The following is a 25251-nucleotide window of genomic DNA, read 5'->3' as shown; positions in this document are numbered from 1 at the left end:
TGTTCAGGAGCTCGTCCCTAGCATGCTCTATTTTTGGCTTCTGTGTATGTCTTGGCTATGCACCAAGATGCGAAAATATCGAGCGCACTGTGCTCCCCTATGACTCTCCTCTTCTGGGGTAGCCTCTGTGAAATCAAGAGTTTTTATTGCCGATTTTCCTGCCTTTCTGCCTTCAAATAGGAGGCAGTGGCAGAACATAAAGCTGTCTTTCCTGATATTTTTTCAAGACTATAAATGAATCTATTCTTCATCCCATGGTCTTTATCCTTTTTATTGTAATAATTATGGGTTTGTACCTTTGGCTGAAAGTCACATCCTGCAAACAAATCTCAGCTCCTGTGACTGCTAGCACTTCTGCATGTAGCTGATCTCGCCAATGTTTCACAAGGTCAACAGGAGAGCTGTGATGAGTGAGGGCTCAAAGGCCACAGCTCTTAAATCTTGATCTGGAGGATTTTTACGTTTAGGCATAACTCTTCCACCAAACCTCCCTTCTGTTGACCTCAGGGATTACTTGTGTGCTTGAAAGGAAGCCCAAATGTAAATGCTCATGAGTTTGGTGACTGCAGAACTGGGAGGTGGGTATAAGAACACCGCTGCAAAGCCTGGGGGCAGGAAAATTTACTCCACCCTATGGATTGGCCATCCAGATGGGCTGCCTGGCCTCCAGCTACTGCTCCAGAAGGGTGGGTGTCTTTTGGGGGCCCGCTGGCACATCTGCCAGTCCCTGGGGGGGGTCTCCATCGCTTCTCATAGCACTGGAGGCCTGGCTTAGGCAACAGAACCCCATCCTGAGTAGCTTAACTCTGTGCCAGAGTATTGAAATCTTTACTGAACAGGCGACATTGGGATAAAAGTACTGCTCCATAGGGTTTAAAAAAGTAGCACTTCTGATGTTTATTAAAAAGGCAATAGTTACTTTGCGTTGTCATGGCACTGCATCAGTCTCCCAAGGCAGTCGTGATTACCCTGGGTAGCTTTCTTTAATACACTGGGGATGCTCGCGGTGCTGGAAGACGTGTTAAGGAAGAGGTGCAGAACTGATGGGTGGTAGGGGCTGAGCTGGTCTGTGTCTGCTATGCATGGAGGATAAAAACGTTGTCTCGAGCTCACTCAGGTTGCTTCAATTCTCTGTCAGCCTTTTATTTGGTTGATGATGTTGTTTAAGGAACAGCTCTGGTGTCTGTAAAAATGCCTTTTATGAGGAGGGGGAGAAGTACTCGTATGGATGTTTTATGTATTTCTGCAATCACAGAAATACTTACGTCCCTGAACGCGCAAAGCAATTAAGAATCCAAGACATCATCATTTCTTAAGAAAAAAAAAATCATCCTTTGCAAGTTTGAGTTGTTTTCCAAGTGATTTGTAACTGACTGTTGTGGTGGAACTAATTTTGGACAACTAATCCTTTTACTTAATTTAATTACATCATAAAAGGCCACTCCTGCAGTGGATTTAAAGCCACTTTCTCTTGTACAATACACAAAAATATGATTTGGCAGTGGAGAATAACAATCCCTAGTTGACACCTAATGCTCATTATTGCTGCATTACTGGGACTTTTCAGAAAGAATGTCGGTGGTTTAGTTACCCTTGTTTTCCAAAAAGCTGGAATGGAATGGAGGTTCAGGGATGGCAGCTAGATACTAGAATAGACAACATCTCTCAGTACCCCCAGTGCTGTGTCCAGTCTTACATGGCCTTCTGATTTTTCCAGGAAAAGACAATTATGACCAGCAGCACTGAACTTAACAAACTTCCTAATTACAATCCAGAATTTGAGGAATACTGTCGAGTGGTACCTATTGAAAGCGTAAACCATCTTGAAGAAGGTTTTCTCCGTACAGATTGTTCCACAAAGGGATGGGCACCGCCACTGACCATCACCCAAAAAGATCCATTTTCATGGATACAAGTAGAAATTATTTCAGGAAATCCATAAGACCCTAAGTACCTGGCTTCCTGCAAGCGAAGTTTCTCTTTATCCACAGTGAGATGACGCTCCAGTCCCAGCACACCTGCTTTTTGTTGTACCCATATTTATGTGGAGGCTGCCTGGAAAATTGAGCTGTAGTTACCTCTTCTACGTAGTTTCGATTGACTTGAAGAGGAAGAAGGGGGTTGAAAATGTCACTGAAGGTGCAATTGGATGAAAATTATCGGAGAACACGGAGCGTAGCATATCAGTACATTTATAGCAAGTTCATGTAATCTTTGTGTAAAACTTGGCACCATGATGTGGTTTCAAGTCTGTATTGTTGAGATGGAAAAGGAAAAACAAGTAGGATTTTTGTAAACTTGGAGGGAAAAAAAACACGTTGTTATAAAAATGTTGTCTTTTAAAATATACTTTTGTGGACTTGTCGTCATACTTGGAATATCTTTATTTCCTTAATTAAAAGGCACTGCCTCCCAGTTTGAGACTAAATCTGACGTGGGGGAAGGGGGGAGGTTGCAAAGAAGGCAGTCTTCCTGTGAGGTTCCCTACTTTTGTTGAAATTAGTTTGGACCAGAAATGAATTCAGGTGGTATTCTTTAGTAGAGACCATTGGCTTTGTCAGAGTTGATATTCTGGAATATGTTTGGAAAAGCGTCATTTTCTCTTCCTGCCATTTACCTTGATTGTAGCTTTTCTGTAGGTGGATTTATCCTGCTGCTCTTGATGTGTATAGCTACTGATTTTAAAAGAGAGCCTGATATAGGGTATGCACACTGCCTTTTAAATATAGACAACAACGTGGGTAAATGTACGACTCAAGAAAAATAAGTCTTGTCCAAACTAACTTGGAAGAATATTTTTCCTGCAATTTCTGTCTCTTGTTTCTGTGCTTTTCCAGATTAGCAGATTGCCTAGCACTGAAGCTTTTCAGGATTTTTGTTTTTTTCCCCCACTTAATGGCTGCCATAAGAAGGCTATCCAATAAAACTGGAAGGTAACTGTAAGGGCAAAGTTTCTAAGGTATTTATTTTTATACAAATAGGAAATAAGAGACTAGAAGGCTGACTGATGCTGGAACAGCATGTCAGGGCAACTAATTTCATAATGCAGGTGTATGTATATGTATTTACTCTCTGGGCCCATTATTCAGACTGTCTTTTATAATTTGCTTGATCACAAGGAGTAAAATTAGAAGCAGCCACTCTAGCTGATTTTTGAAACTGATAGCTTCAATATAGGAGAGGTATTTCAGTATCAAGGAGTATTTTGCTGCGCTATTTTTTTCTTAAAGATTTTGTTGAATGAGGGGAATTTTACTAATTTTTTGGTACTTCCTGTTTTCCTCATGCATCACCACTCAGTATTTAGTAGTGTTTTGTAGGACAAAGGAGAGATAATGCTCTTTTTTGTTCACTGTACTGATCTTCAGTCTCTTGTAAAAAGAGTTCTAATTTTTTAATACTAAAGTCTGTCAAGTGACTTCAGAACAAAACAATGGAGAAGATTTTTATCATTAATTTTCTTTCTTTCTGTCGTGAGGGCATATTCACGCTTTTCCAATTTATTTTAGGCGTTAAAAGAGAACTGAATAGGGATAAGGGTCATGGTGAGTTGAACACAGCACAAATGAGCCTGTAAAGATAAATTGTTCTCCCAAACGCTAGTCATCTAGTGTTGCGGTTATTTTGCCTTATTAAATGGCCTGGTAATTATTCCGGACGTAGGATTTCTGCAGCAGCTCTGCACACCTGTCAGTCCGCTCGTTCTAGCAAAGCGCCTCTGCAAAACCAGAAGCTTGTCTTGAGGGTCTCTGGCTTGGGAAGAAGGCCAGGAAGAGCCGAAACAGGCAGCTAAGGAATTGAGTCGAATTTGGCTTTATCATCTTAAAGAGACTTTTGGGGCTGTAGGTTAGCTGTAGGGTCTCTGTGATGAATAGGCTGAGCGCAAAAGCTCAAGGAATGATAGGAATTTTCTTTGTTTGTCCTGGTAAACTCAGCTTGGGACGTGGAAGTTAATTGGGTTCTTCTTGGGGCTTTACCGTGCTCGATAAAAGTGAGGCTCGGGCCTGATTCTGCTTCTGCCAGCCTCTGATGTTGCGGGTGGGGGACAGGGAGATGGGTCACATGCACGGAAACTGGTCTTGCAGACAAAACCTGGCCGGTAGGTTTGGTGACGCAGAGCCGGGGCTACCGTCAGCTTGTCCGCTTGTACTTCTGTCAGCTCGCCTCTGCTGTGGTAATAGGGCTCAGAACTAATAAAGCTCTCCCCGTCAGCGCTCCCTTTGTCTGCTGAGTCAGAAAATGCCAGTTTTCCATCGCCACTTTCACGACTGCCTATCTAGGGAAAGAGTATTTATTCCTAATGCAATTTCATGCATTCCTACCTCCTCCATTTTGTACAGTGAAGAGCAGTTTGGCAGCACGAAGTTTTAATTTGGGACAACCCAGCGCAAATGTATGCAGTTAAAGAAATCCAGATGAGATTTTGAAATGGGTATTGTTCAGAATAATAAGGGGATGCGAGCATGTGTCTGTGCTGGAGGTGAAATGTCCCTGCTCACTGCTGTTGGCAGAATTAATGAGACATCAGTGTATTGATTTTTTTATAACGTGTAGGTTGCTGTTGCATGGAGGAGGACTGGACAACTTACCAAAAAAAAAAAAAAGACATTTTGTAGAGTACAAGGTAAGCTTGCTGCTAAATTTGTTGCACTGCTAAATTTCCTTCTTTTGCAGTCTCTTCTTTTTTCAGGTTGTGTGTGTGTGTGTAATATAAATAACATATAACAAATAAGTTTATGTACATATTTAAACAATGAATACTAAATTGGAGGCCTGAAAATTTCCCATCTCAGTGCTGAAGTTATAAAAGTGAAATCTGTGCCCTTGCTAGTGTTGTTCTCTAAATATCTTCACGTGTCCATCAGACTCAGGCCAGGAAGCTTGCTTCATGCCCAGGACTTTCCTAAGCAGGAGTCCAAGAGCTTCTGTGTCGTGCTCTGGTGCTCGCTGGTCCACCCTCCTCCTCCCGAGCAGATGAGGAGGGCATTTCCAGCTGCCTTGGTAATTTTATTACAAATGGCTCAGGATGCAATAAAGAACGTGGCTTGTAAGTGCTATTACGGCTTCATCCTACGCTCTGAATGTCATAGTGCTGGAGTGGGCAGCTGAACATTCTTGTTAGAGCACAGGACCAATCCCAACCATTTAAAAACAAAACCCAAACAAACGGGCATCCAAGAATAATGGTCGATTATTGACGTCTTCCTCTTTAATGAAGTTTAAGAAGGATGTTTTTTCAATTCTGTGGATTTCAGCTCCCATACATTTGAATTACTTACGGAAGGAAAGCAGAAGCCACCAGATCTCAAGAGCTTGCAACATGCTGAAGGGGTACTCATGCCATCTAGCTTTCTGTATCTGTGTGCCTGAATGGATCAGAGAATATGATTTGGAGGTATGAGAGACTGCCTCCACAAATGACACAGAGCTAGCTACAAAGCTGTCTGATCTGACAACATGGGTAAGGATGTTCCTGATTTCATTCTTGGGGCAACTCTGCAGCCTTCCAAGTGTCCTCCGTCGCAGAGCGAGGGTCTTCAAGAGGATCAGGGCTCAGGAGATGTCTTCAGTAATCTCTTGCTGGATACCCAAAGAAAGGATGCATCCAATAGTGCTTTCATGTTCTTGGCCTTAACCTATAATACAGAGATGACAAATGCTTGCTTCTGCAATGCATAGTTCTAATCTGTGAAGAGATGATTTCCTTTTCCCCTCTTGATTCAACTTGAAATCAAACATTGTCCCTTTGAAAACACAGTTCCTCTGATCTTCTTTTCTTGGTGTTTGAATTTGCATGTTTCCATTCAGATCATAGAGAAGAACAAATCCCACCTGCGTTTTTTTGTATTTTGTTGCTTTATTTTTACCTCACTTGGAGACTGTGTGTTACTTATAGTAATGCACGTCTTCATTCAGCAGTCAGCAGACCACCTTCAGGTTTTTTCTTTGTTGCCTTCCTGTAACAAACCATCGGGCTTTTGTGGTGCCCAAGAAAACCAAGGCAGACTGGTTTAATCAGGTGAGAACAAATGTTTTGGACTCCCCTGGTCAGTTTCTCAATATGATGCGAATAAAACCTTCCTGCATGCGTTTTTGTCTGTCCCGCCTTATCCTAGACTCGGGAAACATCCAGATTCAAATCTTTTAACACTCAAAGGAAAAGAAAAATAGTGCTTTAATATTAGTCAATTTGCGTATTTTAGGCACTAGAGGGCACACTTGTACTTTTGTGAATAAATTAATAACTGTAAACAGAAATAATTAGATGTAAAGATGTAGAAATAGATACCCAATGAAAATAAACATTTGGATGCACATTTTGTAATAAAACAAATAGAAAATAACTGTTTTCACTTTAGCTAAAGATGTTTCATTAAGGATTTCATTGTTGCTGTGTGTTCTAAATTGCTTTGGTGTTCTGAAACTTGCTGAGTGATTTTATTTGAAACAACATTGATAGGAATGGTGGGCAAGCTTCATTCCCTTTTGTACGTACACTGCCTCATAGAAACTGTGTATATGCGTATGTTCTGTGCTCACACGTTACTGTGTATATTAAATTTTCCTTTCAGTGAACTAACAAAATAATACTGTTAAATCAGTTGCCTGATATTGAGGTCCAAGATCACCATTATTGCATTGCATATTTGTAATTCTTTTCCAAGTGTGAAGTTTGAGTGCAGTTCCGCCATGCAAGTGAGAAGCATTTTGCAGTGGTATAACAGAAGGCATGCACCAGCAGAGAAAAAAGCCAAACTTTGGCTTTTTAAGCTACAACATAAAGAAACATCTTGAAAATGATTAACACCATAATTATTTTTTCAAGTGACATTGAAGTTAATAAAGAGAAGCTCTACCAGTCTCTCCCAGTCCTAGAATTTCATTCCCACTTACTTGTCTTAGCTATGCTTTCCCTTTTTTATTCCCCTGCTAGCAGGTATGTTAATAAAATACAGTAATGGAATTGATTTGCTCAGTGCTGTCTTGTGGATAATAAACATAACTCTGATTTATGGCTTGTTATCTCAGATTTTAAAAATGGCAGGAGAACATCTGGGATGTGCCTGTTTTGTAGTAAAAGGGTCATGTTGCAACAGTGTTAGAAAAGCAGCAGTGTGATTAGATGATGGAGACATTGAGCATGCTGATTCCTGGCATAAGAATGCTAGTGGGGAGGAATTACCAGCAATTTGTGATAAAATTCCTTTCCATAAACAAGAATGTGTAAAAAAAACTTTTTTTTTGAGATGTTGCTATTAACACCTCCTTCTTTCATGGATTTCATGGTATCTAAAGACTATTTTAAAGGTTCAGCTCTCAAATTACGTTCATTTAAATTCCTAACTTTAGAATTCCTGACTTAAGTAAAACCCCATTTTTTTATTTTTTAAAAGCTTGCAAGTCCCCAGGGCGTCAGAATTAGGCACCAAACTAAAGAATTCATAATGATTGATTTGGCATCATCAAGTTTGTTGACTTGGTCACATTTACCCAGGACCTCCTCTGGTCCCATGACATTCTCTCTGTAAAATTGTAACTTCTACTTGCGTCCTTAATAGTGTAGTCCAACATCAAGCATTTTTATAGATTAGAGCAACAACACCGAAAGGACCTTTCCTCATCTTTTTTTCCCCTGAGCACACTGTTTATTGTGCCTTTTCATTTTCAGATGCTCTATTGCTAAGAGTGGTAAACATCCCCCTGAAACAAAAGCGGTGACCTCAGTTATGCACAAACATACTTCTTGGTTTGGCAAAGACCTAGTGAGTTGCAGTGTTCAAGAGAGCCAAAGCGAAGGACATGCATGTTGTTCACACATAAGATTGCAATGCAGCAGGACTTCTTCCTTCTATTATAAAGAACTCATTCAATGACCTCTGTTTTATGCCTTTGTTTCTTTGTTGAATGATTCCTGCAGCTTGGACGAATGGGTGCTGAATTCATGTGGCTTGTTCATAATGTAAGGCCTAAAATGTGAGATAGGTAACAACTAAAAAGAATATACTCAAATGGAAGATATTTTCCCACCTCCTCCCATTCCTAAGCATGTTACCACCAATTGCCTGAAACAGCAGAGCAGGTACAACATAGTCAGATCAAAATTACGATATTTGAAGGTGCAAATACGCCTTTAGACTGCTGCTTTGTGCTTGGCTGATAAGAGCTGCGGCACCCTTCAGAATGTGTTTGCTGAAGAGGTTGTCCCTCGCAAGACCCATTGAAAAGATACCCTTGTTAAGACTAATGGATGCTGCTTGTATTTCAACTCGTCTTTTCTGGATCTCTTTGTCTCCACATCTACCTGCTCCCCTCTCTCCTTCCTTTTCCCCCTCCCTCTGTTCTTTGGGTAGACCTCTTTGTTTTAATGTTTTAACTCAGTTTCTTTTTCTGGTTTTCCAGAATGTTCCTAAGGAATGATGAAGCTTGGGTGAGTTGTGGCTGAAAATACAAGAACAATTTCTTTACTCACCCATTTAATGCACTCTTAAGAAATTGTGCCCAGGGAAGCAAGCAATGTCATTATACTCAGGTATTCTGGTGTTATCAAATAACGAGTCTTCATTTGCGCCAAACATTTCAGGCTCTAGGTAAATTTTTTTTCAGTGCTCAGTGTGTTAGACTACATACTACAGTCCTGATCTGCTGTTTGTGATGAATACTTTTTGGGAAACTCTCGGAGAATAAGAGAAGTAGCTAAACGGAATTAAAATTTGCCTGATTCTGCTTGCCATGGTTACTTGCTTATAACTCCTAGAAGCTTTTTACCAAACTGTAAGACATTGTGTCTTACAAATAGATTTCTATCTTAGGATAGAAAACACCTATAAGGTACTGCATACAGTACCAAGATGATAGAGATGTTTTAGACTGAAGAGTAGGATAGTAAAATGAAGGTTAGATGTGTCGGAATTAGACTGACACCTTCAGGTCTGATGTGTAAAGTTACCGGTAATGGCCCTTACCCAGCAGAGTACCTGGGGGACATTCACTGGAAACTGGTGTGAGTCTGCTTATGTTTGCCTTCTATAGCTAGTGGCTCCGGGAAGGAAACTCCTGACAAAGAATCCCAAATGGCAGTTACGAGAACAGTTGCAGGCAGCAAGAAGAATTTCAGTACGAGCCCTGCACCTCTTCTGGTACTTGCAAGGAAATAAAATTCCCTAATCCATTTTAGATGCCTAAATGTGTCCCTGTCTCCTACATCCTTCACAGGGGTCTCCCAGATCCGTGGAAAGCTAGGAGCTGCTGCTGCAAGGGTTGGTCGGCACCCCTGGAGCTGGATGGTGGCTGTCAAGGCTTCCTGCAGCATCGCCGTGCTGTTTTCCCCCAGCGGGTGGTGGTTTGGTTCCCGTGCAGACATCTCTCTCTGTCATTGCAGTACTGTCATTGCTGCTGTGCAGGGACTTGGTCCGTGGTTAATGTGTTCCCACGTGGGTAGCTGGCAGCTGTTGCTGTTGTGTCCCAGAGGTGGCTGCATAGCAATAGCAGTGCGTACAGTGGTTATGTGGTTCTGCTGTGCCCCGTTTATGGGCAAACATGTGCACTGCCAAACACCTCTTTCCTCTGCCAAACAGTCCTTTGTCTCTGGGAGCAGCTTCCATATGCTGGATTAGGAAAGACTGGGAAGGCAAAGAGGTTGGTCCCGTTAGTTCAGAGTGGTCTGAAAGCCCAGGAGCACACAGATACCACTATTGTCAGCCATCCTTTCACAGCCATGCATGGAAACTTGTGCAAGCCATATAGGCATTCGTGTGGAAACGACATCTGCTCCTATAGATAATGTTGGGAATGTGCCTTATACCAAGCTTCGTCTTTATTGGAAATTTTGTTGCATGACTCATTTATTTTGGGGCATAATCTCAATTAACCTATAAAGAGTGCGTTTTCCCTTTTGATTATGGTCATTGTTATCAGATTTATTATTATTGAATCAGCCCTTTCATTGCTCATCCTGTTCTCCCTACATGGAAAGCTATGAAGAAAAAAGAGGAGTTTCTTTGAAACTCAACGCTGCAAAGATAATGGATTTATCTCCCCCCCTCTTCATCTAGTGTAGAACAAATAGTAACAACCTGTCCTAATTCTGATAGATGCATGGGCATGTCAGTAGGTGTTTAGCCTTACTTTCTCTTTCTTTTCAGCCTCTGAGAATTAAAATCTGTTAAGAGATATTTGGCAAGACTTGGGATCTATTGGGAGGTGATGGTGATGAGCGCTTTCCACAGCTCTGACTCCTGGCTCATGTCACCTTCATTGACATTCATGTTTGATTTTTCAGATGCAGTCTAAGCGGATGAGCCCCTGACAGACTGGGGTTGGATTGTGTTTTCTGCTTTGTGTGACTGATCTATATGCAGGATCATAGCATACAACATGATTAGCTGGGGTAGTTCTCAGATTTGTAGCTTCTTTGAGCCTTTTGTAATTCAGAGGTTGGTTACTGCTTCGTATGGCTTTCTGTATCAAAGACATGAGTTTCAGATATTCTTTAAGGTCCTTAGACCAAGGGTTGTAGTGCTTGAGTGCTTGGAAAAGGCCATGTGTCAGGCAACACTGTAATGTAGAAAGTTTTAGTATTGTACAAGGCAGTCCCAAAACAGATTTGTAGTAGAGGATGATGTTTGTTACATTAGCGGGTCTTAGCGATCTAGTAATGAAACTGAGCCACCACTGTAAAGCTAGCCGCTCTATGCTGTGGGGGTACACCACCGTGTGGACATACAGTTCCTGCTTGCTTGATGTCATTTCTCAAACTTGATGCCTTCAAACGGAGAAGGTATTTGAAGTGCTAGTGGGCACGTCCCCCACTTGCATGCAAATCGAGCAGGTAAGAGGTGACCCGATGACCGTTGCAAGCAGCCGTTGGGTTTGCACATTACTTGTTGCCATGGTGCTTCTGTTCTCCATGGGGGCGTTGGCCGTCTGGATCCGTTGGGGCTCCTAAGCCCACGTCTCCGGGCTTGGACAGACATCTCTGGTCTGCGGCTCTTCGAGGGTGTTTGTGCTGTTAAGACTGTCACATCTTCACCAGCACCAATCTCTTTTCTAGACATAAGGTGGGTGCTCATTCCTTTTTTCGAGCTGGTGTTGGTTCTAGCAGCAGTCACCGTTAGTCCATCAGTCCTGAAGGGAAAGATGGTGGGTGAACTTGACTGGTCTCAGACTATGAGCTTGGGGGGCACAAGGAGTTAATCATTAGTACTGGGCAGACCCTTCAGTTACTGTGAATCAGTGTAGCAGCGTAGCCAGCTGAAGAAAGTGGCCTTCTTGAGTTTGTGACTTCAAAATAGGTAACAAGATTGAAGAAAGTGGTTATTAGTTGTGGTATCTATTACTGTCTTGCTGTTCAGGAAGATGTATAATTCCCTATTTTCCTCCAGTTCAAGTGATAATCATAGCTTAAATACAGTCTTAGATTAAACCTTGGTGAATCCAGAGTTGTGCTACTCATTCGTGTAGAAATTGAGGAGTGTGGTGCGCTTATGGAGCTCTGGACGGTCCTTGTTTGCTTTTGGCCCTGTAAAGCAGCTTTATTGGGTGAAGATGAGCTGGATAACCAGTATCTGGTTGGCACCTGATTCTGTGTATCTGAGCCTTTTGGCAACCTGTTCAGTCTTCAGCAAATGGGTTGGGTAATGTCACTGATCTGCAAAGCTGCATCTCCAGCTCTGGCCAAAGGCAGGATAGCTTTACATGACTATAGTGGTGGCCATGCTTTTGCATTCACTGGCCAGCTGCTGCTCAAACTCCCTTTTGTATCATCAGGGATGCACTGAGAGCTGGCTGTTAGATGCTGGGTGTGTGGCAGGCCTGTAGCAGAGCACACCACGTGCCTGAGACCATGCACATTGTTCTCCCAGGTGGAGACCTGCGTGTAGTCACAGTGGTCTCTGGGACACGGACACATAGTGGGTGTCCAGGCGTGGACACCAGCCTGGTGCTCTGGTGGGATGGACCTTGCAGGAGATGACTTCTGCTGAAACACAGCCTTGACAAAATTTTGATAACTGAGTGTTCGGATCTAGTGTCTTCTGCTTCTGCTGGGAATACTCTTGTTTCCGGGGTGAGGTAAAATAGATAGACTTCACAACAGATAGACTTCACTCTTCCCATTGATATTTCTCCATACAAAGCTCCTTTCATTTGGCTTTCATAAGCCAAAAAAGTGCTTGACCTGGCTTTTGCTTTAGGCTAACGTATGGTCAGCTGTGCAGCTCAACTATTCAAATTGCAGCAACTTAGTGCTGTTTCTAAGCTCATAAATCTGTTAACCTAAATCAAAATAATGAACTCTCTGAATGATTTGTCTTGTGAGCCTTCAGCCTTGAGGCTTCTTCCATCAGAAATCAGTCCAGTTTTTGTGACGTACTAACAGGCACATATGTCTTGGATGTAAATTCCAACATTCGGTACAGCTTTATTCCCTTGGCATCCTTTGAGCTTTGTGATGTTGAAGAATCAGCCTAAGCTAACTGAAAATACACAACCATTAGACTAAAACCAACTTGGATGCTTATAATTCTTATTTCAACCTACTAATGTGAGTTCCTGGGTAAATAAGGGCTTACTCTTTTACAAGCAATGTAATTTCCATAGCCTAAACAAGTAGGAAATTCTAGAAGTCTGTCTGCTGATACGAATTTCCATACTTGCCTATGAAAACTTACATGACTCAGGTAATCTTGAGAAAGCAAAATGTCAAATACTAAACACTTGCTGGGTGATGTAACTGGCTTTTACTTTGTTGTGGAGCTTTCATACAGTACATTTTGTCACTGAGTTCTAGCGGGCTGCAGCATAAATGGTCTGCTGAGATCCGTCTTGCCAGATATTAATGTCATGAATTATCTAAGTGATTCATAATTGAGAAGTCTGTCTTTCTCTCTGAGGGTATATTAAAAACAACAACAACAAAAAAACCTTTTGCACAGTCTTGTAAATGTGTGTACAATAAAGTAACAAGTTTCATAGAACCTCAAAACCTGAAAATTGTGCATGTCAAACTCTATCTCAGCTATTTCAATTTAGACATTATTTCACTATATGTATTATACAGCAGTAAAATTCTAATTTCTGGCAAATTACGTATTATTTACTCTCTCTAGTGAGATCATTTAAAAACAATCTGAATTCCCTTATGTCTTTATAGTACAAAGCAACAAAAACTACATTAGAACTCTATCAAGGAGGAGTTGAAAAAATTAAGTTTTTCTTCAGTAAATACCTGTTCAAGGAGCACATAAGATGCTCGTCCATGTTGTAGATTCTGCAAAACATGAATTTAAAAATCTAAATATTTATCATGGGCCCTTTCATTAGTGTGCCATTCGGCTTTGCTGTGGATTCTATATGGTGAAGAAATGTTCTGAACCCCCCTGTAAGGTAGCTTTAGGGGGGGGTCTCCAAGCATCATACAAGCTGTCAATTTTTGCTTTCTGGATCTTCCTTTTCCATCAAGAAATCTTAATTTCTGTAGGCTAGCACAGGATTTGTAGGCTGTTACTGGAATCGTAAACCTTGCTTTTCCGTGCAACAATGAAGGCACAATCTCAAATCGTCTGAGGGTGATTAGGAAAACTCTTTGAATACAAGGGCAATCAGTAGTTCAGTAATGGTCTATCTGTAGTGCCATCTCTTGTGCATGCTGATTAAAATTATTTTTGAGTCTAAGCTTAGTGTAGCCTTATAAATTTTTATGGGACTTCCTTAGGAAAACAAGACAGGAAAAAAAAAAAGCTGTTTGTTTTGATTCCTTATCTCTTCTCCAGAGAGGTGATGTTGCAGGGTTGTATTTTTTTTGGTGTGGTGTTTATTGCAGATAAAAGATTGTCTATAACTTTGTGTGTAAATATATCATTCTAATATAATAAATGCTAGGGGAAAAATACTTCAATGGATGGTCTTTTTAATTAAAAAGGGAACGTTTTCTCACACATTGGACTGTTCACTAACTTTTTTTGAAGCTGAACTTGGAGTAAATTCAAGTCTAGAGTTCTCTGTAAAACAGACATACCAACTTAGGACTTCAGGAGACATCCTGAAGGAGGGTTGATGGGCACGTAATTTTTCTGTTTGCAATGGGCAAGTTCTCTGCAGGAAGGTAAGAAGGTGTAGGGTGGTTGTTCTTCTCATCTGCAGCTTAAAAGTACCTAGCCTCAGCGGTTCCCGATGCAGACAGGAAACAGAGATTGGCTTTGGAGGAAAACTAAAGGCAGGTTGACCACAGGTGATGAAAACAAAATTACAGCAAGTGGGAAATATTCCCTGATATGCGACTGCTGCATCATTACAATTACTTTGATGTGATCGATTCTTTAATTGATAATTAACTGTTCACTAAATTGTTACTAAGAGGGAAAATCTTCATGTCATTACTGTGTCTCTTGGAAGAGAAACCAGGAAATTCTCCTCCACTTGAAGAGATCTAGTCCTTAAATGGAGAGGAACGGGCTTCATCAGCAATTGTTCTCTTCACAGAAATAGGTCTGTACTGATAGTTTCATTTAGGTAAGCTCTATTTTACCTTAAATGCAGGCACAAATGGAGATTCTACTTGGCTGGTAGCAGAGTAGCTAGCTGTAAACCTTGAATTCGTGACCTAGCATACATACATACATAGAGGTAGATGTATCATGTCTGAGCACATATCTGTATTTCCATCTAGGAATCTCTTCATAAGAATGTATTTTATAAAGCTCATAAAAACTTCGGAGGCATTTACAAAAGCTCAATTTTACGTGTTAAACAATCAACCGAGTTCCCCAGTAGTGATCAAAAGAACTGGGAATAGCAGTATTCCCACCTTTGTTTCTCTGTGGTCATAAAGATATGAAGATAAAAACCATAATGCCTACCTGTAATCTTAACCATCCAATCTTGTTTGAGGTGTGGTTTACTTGTGAAGTGGCTTTTTTATGTTGGCTGGAGGTTTGCTGTTTTGTTTTTTCCACTGCAGAACTCCAGAAGCAGTTTTCACCGCCCAGCTGGAGCCAGACTGTTGGTGTGTTTTTCATTGCGCCACTTCTTCTTTGACTGTTGGTTGACAACTGTGAGTTTTAAATAGGTAATAATGTAAACAAAATGAGAACCCAAAGTTTAAACTCTAACTAAGATGACTTCTTCTTTCAGTTTTTATTGGCCTCTGGTGCTTTCTTGTTGGTTCTCCAGAAACCCTTGCCAAAAGGAGATATGGTAAAACAATGCAGGCTGAGATCCTCTTTTCATGACAGCACTTTTTGAGTGCAGCTATTCCAGTTTAGAATTATACTCAATATTCTTGAGGTATATAAGGCTTTATTATTAAATATATATACATATATTTATAGGAACAGCTGACAACAACAGAAGCTCAAAAGTATGCTGTTTTGCACACTCCTGATGTTCATAATGAACAAAAAGAGCAGAATCCCAGGCCATGGGACCTGGCAGTAGAGGGAACCCATGTGTTTTATATGGTAGCATTCTCTTCCCAGACTTCAGTGTTAGTTAGCAGTGCTTACAGTACATGTTTCCCTATAGCTTTTTTTTTTCTTTTCTTCCTTCTAGCTAGTTGCATTGTTACTGGAAGTTTGCCTTTGCTACTGTGGCTTGTCTTGAGGCATCCGCTTTTTGGGGAAATATTTCAGTGTAAATGTTCTACTGAGTACCTTGCCTTCATGTTTAGGGATTCTGTTTGTGCTCACAGTCTGGTTTGTGGCTTGTGTTGTTGTTGTTGTTGTTGTTGTTTTTCTTTAGTGGTAGGCCTGTGCAGTGGAAGTGTGAATTCAAGGTAATTTGGAAGTGCTGCTTTGGAAGTAGAGTGTTTTTTTTCCTCTAAGCTGATTTTGCTCCTATACTGAGAGTATTTACAATGATGAGAACTCATTTGCTCTTCTTAAGCTTTAGCCAAATGTTTGACTTGTCATAATTCAACTGTGATATAAGGCAAACTGAGGTATTTAATGCCAATGTCAGAAAGAGTTACCAAAAGCCAGCTTTCACAAATCAGGTTTTATTCTTTCAGACTGCAATGAGTCATTTAATCTGACACAATGAAAACAGAGAAGTAGAAAAGATGCTGAAGCATAGAAGTGTCTGATAGCTCATCTTCCACTTTTCACCATCCATAGAAAAAATTTTTATTCTGGGAGCAAGTTGTTAAGCTATTTGCAGTGTAACTTTGCTGAGATGCTGTGGTGTTGCCCAAAGAGCAAGAGATCAGGACTGTTAATGGAGAAAACAATATCATTAAGAGTCTACTGAACTAAACAAATTCCCCTGCTGCATTAATGTAGTAACATGAAGAGGGTAGGATTGAGCAGATAGCTTGGCACATCTACACTTACGTCTGCTTCTTTCCCTTACCATAATATCCCAGTATAAATCAGTGGAGTAGCTCAGGTTGTAGATAATGCACATAGTGTGGGTGGGAGGATGTGCTTTCTACTAGAACACAAGGAACTATAAGCTGAGGAACGAGTATTTTCTCGTCCACAGTAGCCTGCTATTATTGATAGCCAAAGTGTTCAGAGAAACCCATCAGTTTCCCCAGGCTTTTGAAAATGTTGAGTACTCATAAGAGCAATTTTTTTTGAGTGGTGAAAGCCTAAATGAATTGTGGCTTGTTGGTTGCTATATTAAGAGCTTTTTTTCTTCTCGAGATTTTTTAAGATCTCTTTTTTATAAAATGGTTAAAAGTATCCAGCCTTGCTAATTGTATTGCATTATGCACAGGCATCAAAAGATAAAGGACTACTCAGATTTTCAGTGACGGAGATTTCTGAGTTATTGCTTAATGAGTGGAACGTGTTTGGCATTCACATATCTATGAAATCCACCCATTCTGAGAGGGCTTCATTAAGAGCCCATCATTTAATATGCACGGATCTACAGCCAGGTTTGAGAGGATTTTGTATTTCTTAGTGTAGTGCCCCAGCACTTAAAGAGTTTTAAAAAGAAAAGAAATCCTCTTTTCTGCTTCCTGAGGAAGTTTCAGGGCAAACTTTGACTGCTCATAGAAAGAACTGTCCCTGTTGATTTTAGGTGTTCGATTTTTAGAAGTTGGCTAACGTTAGTCTTTTGTAAAGAGATCCTTTGAGTCTCCACATAAGGCTTCTGAAAGTCACATGTGTCACAGAGATTGCTGCCAAATTAATACATCTCAGCAGTTCCAGAGTATTTAAAAGACCTGCCACCTATTTTCTTCCAAACTCTGAACTATGATAAAACAGAGCAATTTAAACTGAGTTATAGTGGAAATATGAATTGGAAAGTCTTGCCCAAACTTGTTGAATGAAGGTCCTTGGACATCTTCACTGTTTCCAGTAAGTGTTAGATAAGTAAATCATGCTGGGTCATCTGCAATTGCTTACCACCTCATCAAGGACCTAGATTATCAGGAAAGACTTGTTTGTTTTAAGGCACTAGAGCATAGTCAAAACTTGTCTATCCACAGCAAATCTGTGAGGATGTTCAACATCTGGATTTTAGAAATAACTTGTTTATCAGGTGCCAGGCTCTTATCTTACTCTTAAATTGCACATACAACTTGAATGGCAAGCTCACTCACTTACTCTTGCTGCCTTGCTCACTCAAGAGTTTTTAGGAGTTTCCTTAGAATCACAATGACTGCATGCTCTGCCCTCAACTGAAACATAAACTTCTTGTCAAAATACAAAGAAAACCTTGCACTGAATTCGACTCAGATTTCCAAATGTGATGGAAATGCCTTGCTGTATTTTACATCTCATTAATTTGGGGGGAGGAGGGGAAGATGTGTGCAAACTTGGATTTATAGTACTGGACAGCTTTCTGAAAAAAACAGAGGAAGGGTTGTGCCAAACAAGCCGTGCTACCTGTTTTCCAGCTGCTGGTATTTCCAGCTCTTCTGCATTTAGAATTACTGACAAACGTGGTAACATGGCTGTAATCTCAGGTTATTACAGGTCAAATAAAACAGTGTCATCATTTTCATGGATCATGAATGAGGTAGAAATCGGACCCTGGGGTGTCTAATTGTGCTCTAAGGCACAAAGAAACATCTAGGAGACAGCAGGCTGGCCAGCCTCGCCTCAGTCCCTGGGAGGATTGTGGCACTTGTCTTTGTGGAAGTCATTTCCAGGCACGTGAAGGACAAGAAGGTGACTGGGAACAACTAGCACGGATTTACTGTGGGCAAATTGTGCCTGATCAACACGATGGCCTTCTGTCATGAAGTGATGGGGATGAGAGACTGCACATAAGCGAAAAGCAGGGGGGGTTGTTTACTTCAATGGTAGCAAGTTCTTTGAGGCTTTCCTTGGCATCCCTGGGCCCAAACTGGATTCAGACTGGATGGACAGATTACATGGTGTTTAAAAACTGGCATGAGCCAGTGGTTCAGTGTTGGACTGGCAGAGAGTTAGTTACAGGTGGTATTCCTCAAGTACTGATACTGCTCCCGAGTGTTTTTTTAATATTTTTGTTAATGACACAAAGGGATTGAATTGCATCCCTCAGCAAGTCACAGATTACACCAAATTGGTGAGAGTAGCAGATGTACTACAGGGCAGAGCTGCTGTTCAGAGGTACTTCAGAAATTTGGAGGAGTGGGACAGCAGGAACCCCAGGAAATTTAGCAAACAGAATGTAGAAAAGAGCTTTTTAGAAAAGACACGAGTGGGCAGCAAATGGAACAGGAGTCAGCAGTACAGCCTTGTAGCAGTCAAAGCAAACTGCGGGCTGGGCTGTACATGCAAGAATGGAGCCAGCAGGTTGAGAAGCAGTTTTCCTGCTCTGCGATTCTGAGGCTGTGGGCCCACATCCAAGAGTCAGCAATGAACTGGAGGGAGTGTAGTCAAGGACCACCAAGGTGGTTGGTTCTGAAGCGCGTGATGTACCAGGCTGTGAGAGCTGGTGGTGTTTGAGTGGAGAAAAGAAGGCTGAGGGAGGCTCCACTTGACTAGCTATCTAAAGGCCAGTTGCAAAGGAGGTGGAGCCAGGCTCTTCTTAGAGATGTACAATGAAAGGTCAGGCAAGAGGCAGCAGTCATAAATTGCAGCAAGGGCAATTCTTGTTGGGCATAAGAAAAAATAACGTTCATCATGAGGGTGATAGAGCAGGAGCCAGAGAGGCGGTGGAAGCTCCATTCCTGGGCAGGCTATGGATGTAGTCTTCATTATTTCCCTTTTCTTGAAATAATGATTTTTGTGCATGGAAATAAAATATATATAAATTTTGTAAGGGGAAAGATGCAAAAATATTTGCCTTAAGTCCTTCACGTGCTGCCCATGTCAAATCCATAGCTTTAGGTCCTTTGAAGTGGACTTGGCTGAATCATGTGGTTGTCTTTCAATGAATTAAAAATAAGTCTCTTTCTTCTTCGAAGAGACTTCTATGTTCAGCATAACTCAAGGTAGTGATGCATTTTTGTAACATTATTGAGTGTGCTTTTGGCTTGTTCCTTGCTTGCTTCTGATGGTTTAGTCTGAAGCTTATTTAAGAGAGATTTTTATGGATAACTCAGTACCTGACAACTATAGCTTAGGGCATAAAACTACCTCTTTGGAAAAGAACAGACTTGTTCGTGATAGAACAGACTTGTTCAAGATAGCTTGGTTTCTTCCACAAGTCTGAAGTCATTCATGTGCCTTGTTTAGTTTCTATAGATAACTTTTCCCCTTCTTTTTAGTTCCTTTGTCCTAAAAACAGCTGTCTTCTGGCCCAAATTCAGTCCACCAGAATGCTTAAACTTAGGCTTTGTTTATGCATCTACTTACCATTGCAGAACCAAGAGTCACATAACATAGTAAGTGATAAGAATAACAAACTCTAAAGAATTTAATTTAGTATGTAACTATTTTTAAATATCAAATGGAAATAAAAATGAACATAACCACTAGATGGCACTTGAAAATTGGGTATTGAGGTGGTGTATCAGCTCTTAAAATCATTACAGATTTTGGTAGATTTTATGTGGATCTGCACAGCTGTGAGAGATGGTGTTATTTTCAAAAACAACACTGAAATTCCTTTAGCTGTATCTCCTTCTGCGATTCACTTAAACCACTGCACTAAGGAATCTAGCCTGCTTTAAAAGCTTGTTCCTGATGCTTAAAATGCTGCCTAGAAAGAAGAATACCTGTAAAACTGAATACCTGTAAAACCTAGAAAGAAGAATACCTGTAAAACTGAAAAAGATATGCAAATTTGTTTTGGTTTCTACTTATTTATATCTAACTTCTTAACAATTTGGTTCTGTCCTGACATTTCTTGTATTATGCCTGAATTGAGACACATACAACTTATTTTGACAAAGTGTCATTGCTTTAACATTTCTTTTAATATTAGCGCAGGTCAATAGCGAGGAAATCAACCCAGAAGTCTTTGGGGGTGTGGGTTCGGGAAGGGAGCCAACTCCAAAGGCACATCATTTTTCCACTTTACCCATTTTATTTCTTGGTAGGGGGAGAGGGTGGAAGGAGACTGAGAATTTGGTCCTGCAGAAAATAAGATGGTAGCTAGGAATTTATTTATCAAGTGAATCTTGTGGTATTTCTGTCAGTGATCATTGCAGAAGACTGTTTTATTTGAAAACTCCATGTAGCCTCTTTATTGTTGTTTCTGATATGCATGAGTTGCATTATTATGATTTATGAGCTAATAATATTGGAAGATGAGCAAAGCTGAGTAAGTACTGTCTGTAGCCATTCATTTATCTTGATCCCTCTTCCGTAGGAGCAGTGGGTGGTAGCTGTTTCGAGTGGTTGTTTGGACAACCATCTTAATCTATTGTACGTGAGTTGAAGAAAGCAAAAGTAGATAAACTGTAATACTCAGTTGTGCAAGAATGTTTTATGGCCTATTAAATATGTATTAAGGGACTAATTCTTCCATTTGCTTACACAGCTGTATATGGTTCCCCTGACACTGGTAGCAATTATGACTGAATTTTATTATGAAAGCTTCGTTGCGCACATGGTAAACCTTAGAATGGATTACAGTAGCGATGGACACAGCCACATTGTCTGCTTTTTGTGGAAGACACTAGGACACAATCAACAAGAGGTGAAAAGGAGAGTCGAACAATTTTCCTATTCAGCTCTTCTCACCCTGCGATGTCTGCAGCAGTAACATCTCCTCATTTGTGCTGCTTTGCACTGTGCAAAAGAATTCGGTTGTGTTACTGCCATGATTGGACCCTAGAGCAATTTGTATGCCTTCTAATCAAAGATGAAAGTAAAGCTTTCAGATTGGCAAATCAAAAAGATCGGCTTTTTGTAATCCCGTTCACCAATCAAAGGATCTCATTCTTCGAAGGCTCTGAGCAATGTGCCAAGCCATCCCTCTTGTTAACATTAAATTTCAATTTGATTTTGGGTTCTTATCCGAGGGGGCCTGTCGGTGAGGAAGCTTTTGCTGAACTACAGATGCCCTCCTGGGAATTTGATGATGCGAGTACACATGCACCGAAATTCATTAAGTATTTCCTATGGCCATTTTTACCTGTGATCTCACTGGCTGTAAAGCTCTTTATGCTGAGATTAACTGTTTAGTGATTTGCAAAAGCTAGAGGGAAGCTCTAGTGATTCAGTTAACAAAACAGAAAGATTTTCATTGTAATGTGACGTTAAAATAGCAGCAAAGCACAGGAATGACAGCTGTCTGTCTAGAAAAGCTGCTCTTTAATTGGGCTCAGGTAGTCAGTATCACACAGGCGCACCAGGCAGATTTTTTGGGATTGCGTGGAATGGTGTTTCAGTTCTGACTGCCTGTTTTCATTGCTGTTGGGCAACTCTTTGGTCTCGTGAATTTTCTCCCTGCTTTAGTTTGCTAAAAGTGGTTTTTGGATTGCCTCGTTGCTATGGTCCGCAATGCTCTACAGACGAGCACTTGTCTCTCGCCTGGGAGGTGGTTGCATTTCACAGTCTGTCCGTGTCCCTGGAGGAAAAGTGTGTTGTTCCTGATAACTGGTTCTGGCGTCAGCAGAGGGCTTTTGGAGCATGTTACCCCCCTCTCCACTCTGTGGGAAGAAGCAGCGCAAAGCAGGTTGGGTTCTGCCGTGCCTTTGTTTTGAATTTCAGGTGTTATTCTGCTCACCTTCCAGGGTTTGTTCGCTCTCTGTCCTGGTCTGGCAGCAAAAAGTAGGAACTGAAGGAGCTTCCAGAATCCATCCCCTGCGCTTCGTGACCCAGAGGTGTTGACCAGCGGGGTCATGGAGGTCCCCGTAATGTGGTACTGCAGCAGGTTTAGCTGTGGCCTGTGACTAGCTGTTTGTTTTTTTGTTTGTTTGTTTTGTTATTTCTGCCTCTGCAGCTGCTGAAGGCCAAAATGAATCCTGTAATAGTAAATGTCCCACTGTATCTTAAATTCAAGGCAAAAAAAAGGCCTGCTTTGGTTAAGACATAAGTCTTCAGACAAGAGCTTTTTGACACGTGACTGTGGAACAAAGCCACGCAGTCTGGTAAAAGATGTTAACACAAAAGAAGGGTGCAGTTATGGCTGGTTGTTTTAAATCGTTTAAATTACATACTTCTGGGGGTGTCTGTTTGGAGGCATTACTGCTATTCCAATAAAGATGTTAATGATTTGCACCCCTCAAACTTAGTGATGCAAGGCAGCTTCTCCCATTCAGTGCACGAGAGCTTTGTGGCACCGGGGAGAGGAGCAGCGCTCCCCTCAGCTGCCCCAGTGAGCCGTGCCCCGAAGGCGATGGCATGGAAATTGTTGGGTGGCTCAGCCGCTTTACCTGCTTTTTGTTTTTTTTCAATCGTGTAGCTGTTGGCAGTGGGGAGGTTTACATTTAAAAGCGTGGACCTTAGGGGTGAGATTTCCATCTCCCCACTGCACATATGGGGAACTGCCAGAACCACCACCCCTACCCCCCGCCCAAGGCCGGGGCAGATTTGGAAGTAAACACCTCCAGCTCCCTCCCGGCCCACATTGACACCCTTCCCCTTCTCCCTGGGCTTCATTTCCACCCATGCTCAGCTTCATCCCTCTCCCAGAGTCCCAGGAGCACCTCAGGCACCTCACCGGCTCTCCCTGGGCTTGCAGTGAGGGCATTGCTCCAAGAGCCGTCATAGTGCCCCCACCTCCCTGTAGCAGGTATTCGCCACAGCTTCCCTTTCTGAAGCACTCAGTTGTGGCTCGATGTGAGCAGGGAGTCAGCACCCGGGCACAGCAGCCTGAAAACAGCATGTGTGCCCAGCCTATGGTTTGCAGGCTGACCTGCAGTCCTTGCTCTCCCTTTCCCCTTTTGCCGTGTGGCTGTGGAAAAGCTGCCCAAACCTATGCCCCAGATGCTCCTTTCAACCCCCTCTTTATCTCCATGTCCGTACTGTCCCGATGCTCGCCTGCAGAGCAGGGCTTGGCCGCCTGCGTGCGCTTTCACGAGTGGCTGTCGGGTGTTTGGCTTGGCGTGGAAGTGGTAGCAAAGGGGTGGACTGCCATTGGATCCCTGAGGGCTTCGTTAAAAGCCATATCCAAAATATGGCAGGACCTGGTGTGCCCCTACTCGGCAAGTGTGTTTGAAAAGTCTTTGTTTATCATGGGATCATTTTGCTATTGTGTTTTAAAAGTGCGTAAATAGTTCTTGAACTCCCAGCTGCTTCCAGAGGTTGTATTTAGGATAAAGAATGGTAGAAAATAAAAGGTTGACTGTTTCCCAAACCATTTCTTGCTTCCTGAAGGTTCCTTGTGTTCCTTGTGAGGAGTTGATTCGTTCAAGCCTAGTAGTTGTTACCTTCCAGTGCTGACAGATTTAAAATACTTGTACTGATTGGGTTTTGCTTAATAAGTGGCTTTTACCTGGCCTTCAGACTGGAGGAGAAAAAAAACCACACGTGTAAATAGAGGTGGGGGTGAACAAAACGAAAGCCACAATTTTAGTTTCCTGGTCAGTTTACTCATGGACAGTAGGAATAGCATCCAGTTCCTAAGTGTTTTGCCTTTTGAAGGGAATATTTGTAACAGAGAGAGTTTACCCCTCTTTCATTTATTTTAATGAGGATGTTCCTAAAGAACTCCTTACAAAGCAAAATATTATTTTATTGCATTTTTTCTGATCCTCTTTTACAGAGGAAGAGAAGAAAACTAGAAAACTAGAAAAAAACACTGAAATCATTATTTGAAGTCAGCTGTCATTTTATGACTGCTGTAGATCACACATCTAACTTTTCAAGCTGCATTTTTTTGTTTGTTTGTTTAAACCTCATGGAAAGATTCATGTTCGTTTTAATATCTTTTATAACACAGTTGCTTGAAGTGGTGACACAAGCACATCAGTACAGAGTACTCCTGGCACAGCATAGGCAAATGTTTCCATGTAGTAAATGAAAGTAGTGTGAGGTTTTGCTGTTCCATCCTGTCTGTTTGCTGTCGGCGTGTGGCTTCCATTTTAAAAGCAGATTTGTAGAGAGCCAGCATTTCAAATGCACTTACAACTGTTTTGACTGATAGCTTGGAAGGATTAACAATGCCAACATTAACCAAAACTAAAAGAAATCCACGTAAAAAGGCAAGTGAACCTTAGTTACACAATTATTCCCCCTGTTTTTTAATTAAGTCATCCTGATATCAGGTGTGTTGATGTTCTTGGTGGGCTTGGGTTTAAATTTTATGTATTTGAGAAAAACAACTCAACTCTGAGTTGCTTTCCAAGAGAATAAGGAGTAGTTTAAAATCATTTATCGAGAAGGAAGAGCGTGTCATTAAAAATTAAGTAAGACTTGTTGCTGACTTGTTGCTGTGTTGCAAAGCATTGCACGTGGTGACAGCCTATCCCAAACCTCTGCCAGCAAGCAGAACTCCGCTGAGTCTCAGCATGTCCCCCATTAAGCCATCACATCTCCAAAAGTTAGAAAGCTCATTAATGGCTTTCTGCTGTGAAACAATAAAGAATACGTTCACTGACTGGTCAGTAATTAGTACCGACTAGGTTTTGTCCTTCATTACAGAAATACTCTGGTTCAGTTATTCCAGAGCTAAAAAAAATTTACGTTTATAAAACCCTTTTGTATTCACTTTGGTGTCATTTTGCCACCAGCAATCTCCTTTTATTTGGTAATTCAAATACCTATTCCACCCAGTAGACCTGTGAGAAAGTGACCTCATTGCCTAGTCTGCAGCTTCTTTATTGACACAGCTCCTTTCATAGGCTCCGTAGCCCCCAAAACACCGAGGCATTAGTATCATATAGTTCATTCCTCTTGTCACTCTTGGCTTTATAAAGTCACTCTTTTTTTATAAAGTAACAGAGAATTTTGATAGTGTTTAAAAAAAAAAAAAAGTGTG

The 25251-nt window shown here is 41.3% G+C and overlaps 1 protein-coding gene across 25 annotated transcripts in view; it reads left to right on the top strand.

Moving 5' to 3' along the window:
- The window catches only part of BBX (BBX high mobility group box domain containing), a 138293-nt gene that overhangs the window by 45533 nt on the left and 67509 nt on the right, over positions 1–25251 (top strand). Inside the window, exon 4 of one of the 25 annotated variants that reach the window (XM_050708474.1) lies at positions 14957–15064. The exons of 23 other annotated variants lie outside the window; for them this stretch is intronic. Coding sequence is in view for 1 of the 2 variants with exons in the window: in XM_050708462.1 (XP_050564419.1) it covers positions 4555–4624 (70 nt within the window). In the remaining variant the exon portion in view is untranslated. Of the gene's footprint in view, positions 1–4554; positions 4625–14956; positions 15065–25251 lie in introns of all 25 variants that reach the window. One more of the 25 variants, XM_050708462.1, reaches the window with a different exon arrangement.

The sequence above is a fragment of the Cygnus atratus genome, chromosome 1 (assembly GCF_013377495.2).
Source record: "Cygnus atratus isolate AKBS03 ecotype Queensland, Australia chromosome 1, CAtr_DNAZoo_HiC_assembly, whole genome shotgun sequence".
Classification (NCBI taxonomy): Eukaryota; Metazoa; Chordata; class Aves; order Anseriformes; family Anatidae; genus Cygnus; species Cygnus atratus.
Note: the sequence above shows the minus strand (reverse complement) of the source record. Positions and strands in the feature narration are given on the sequence as shown.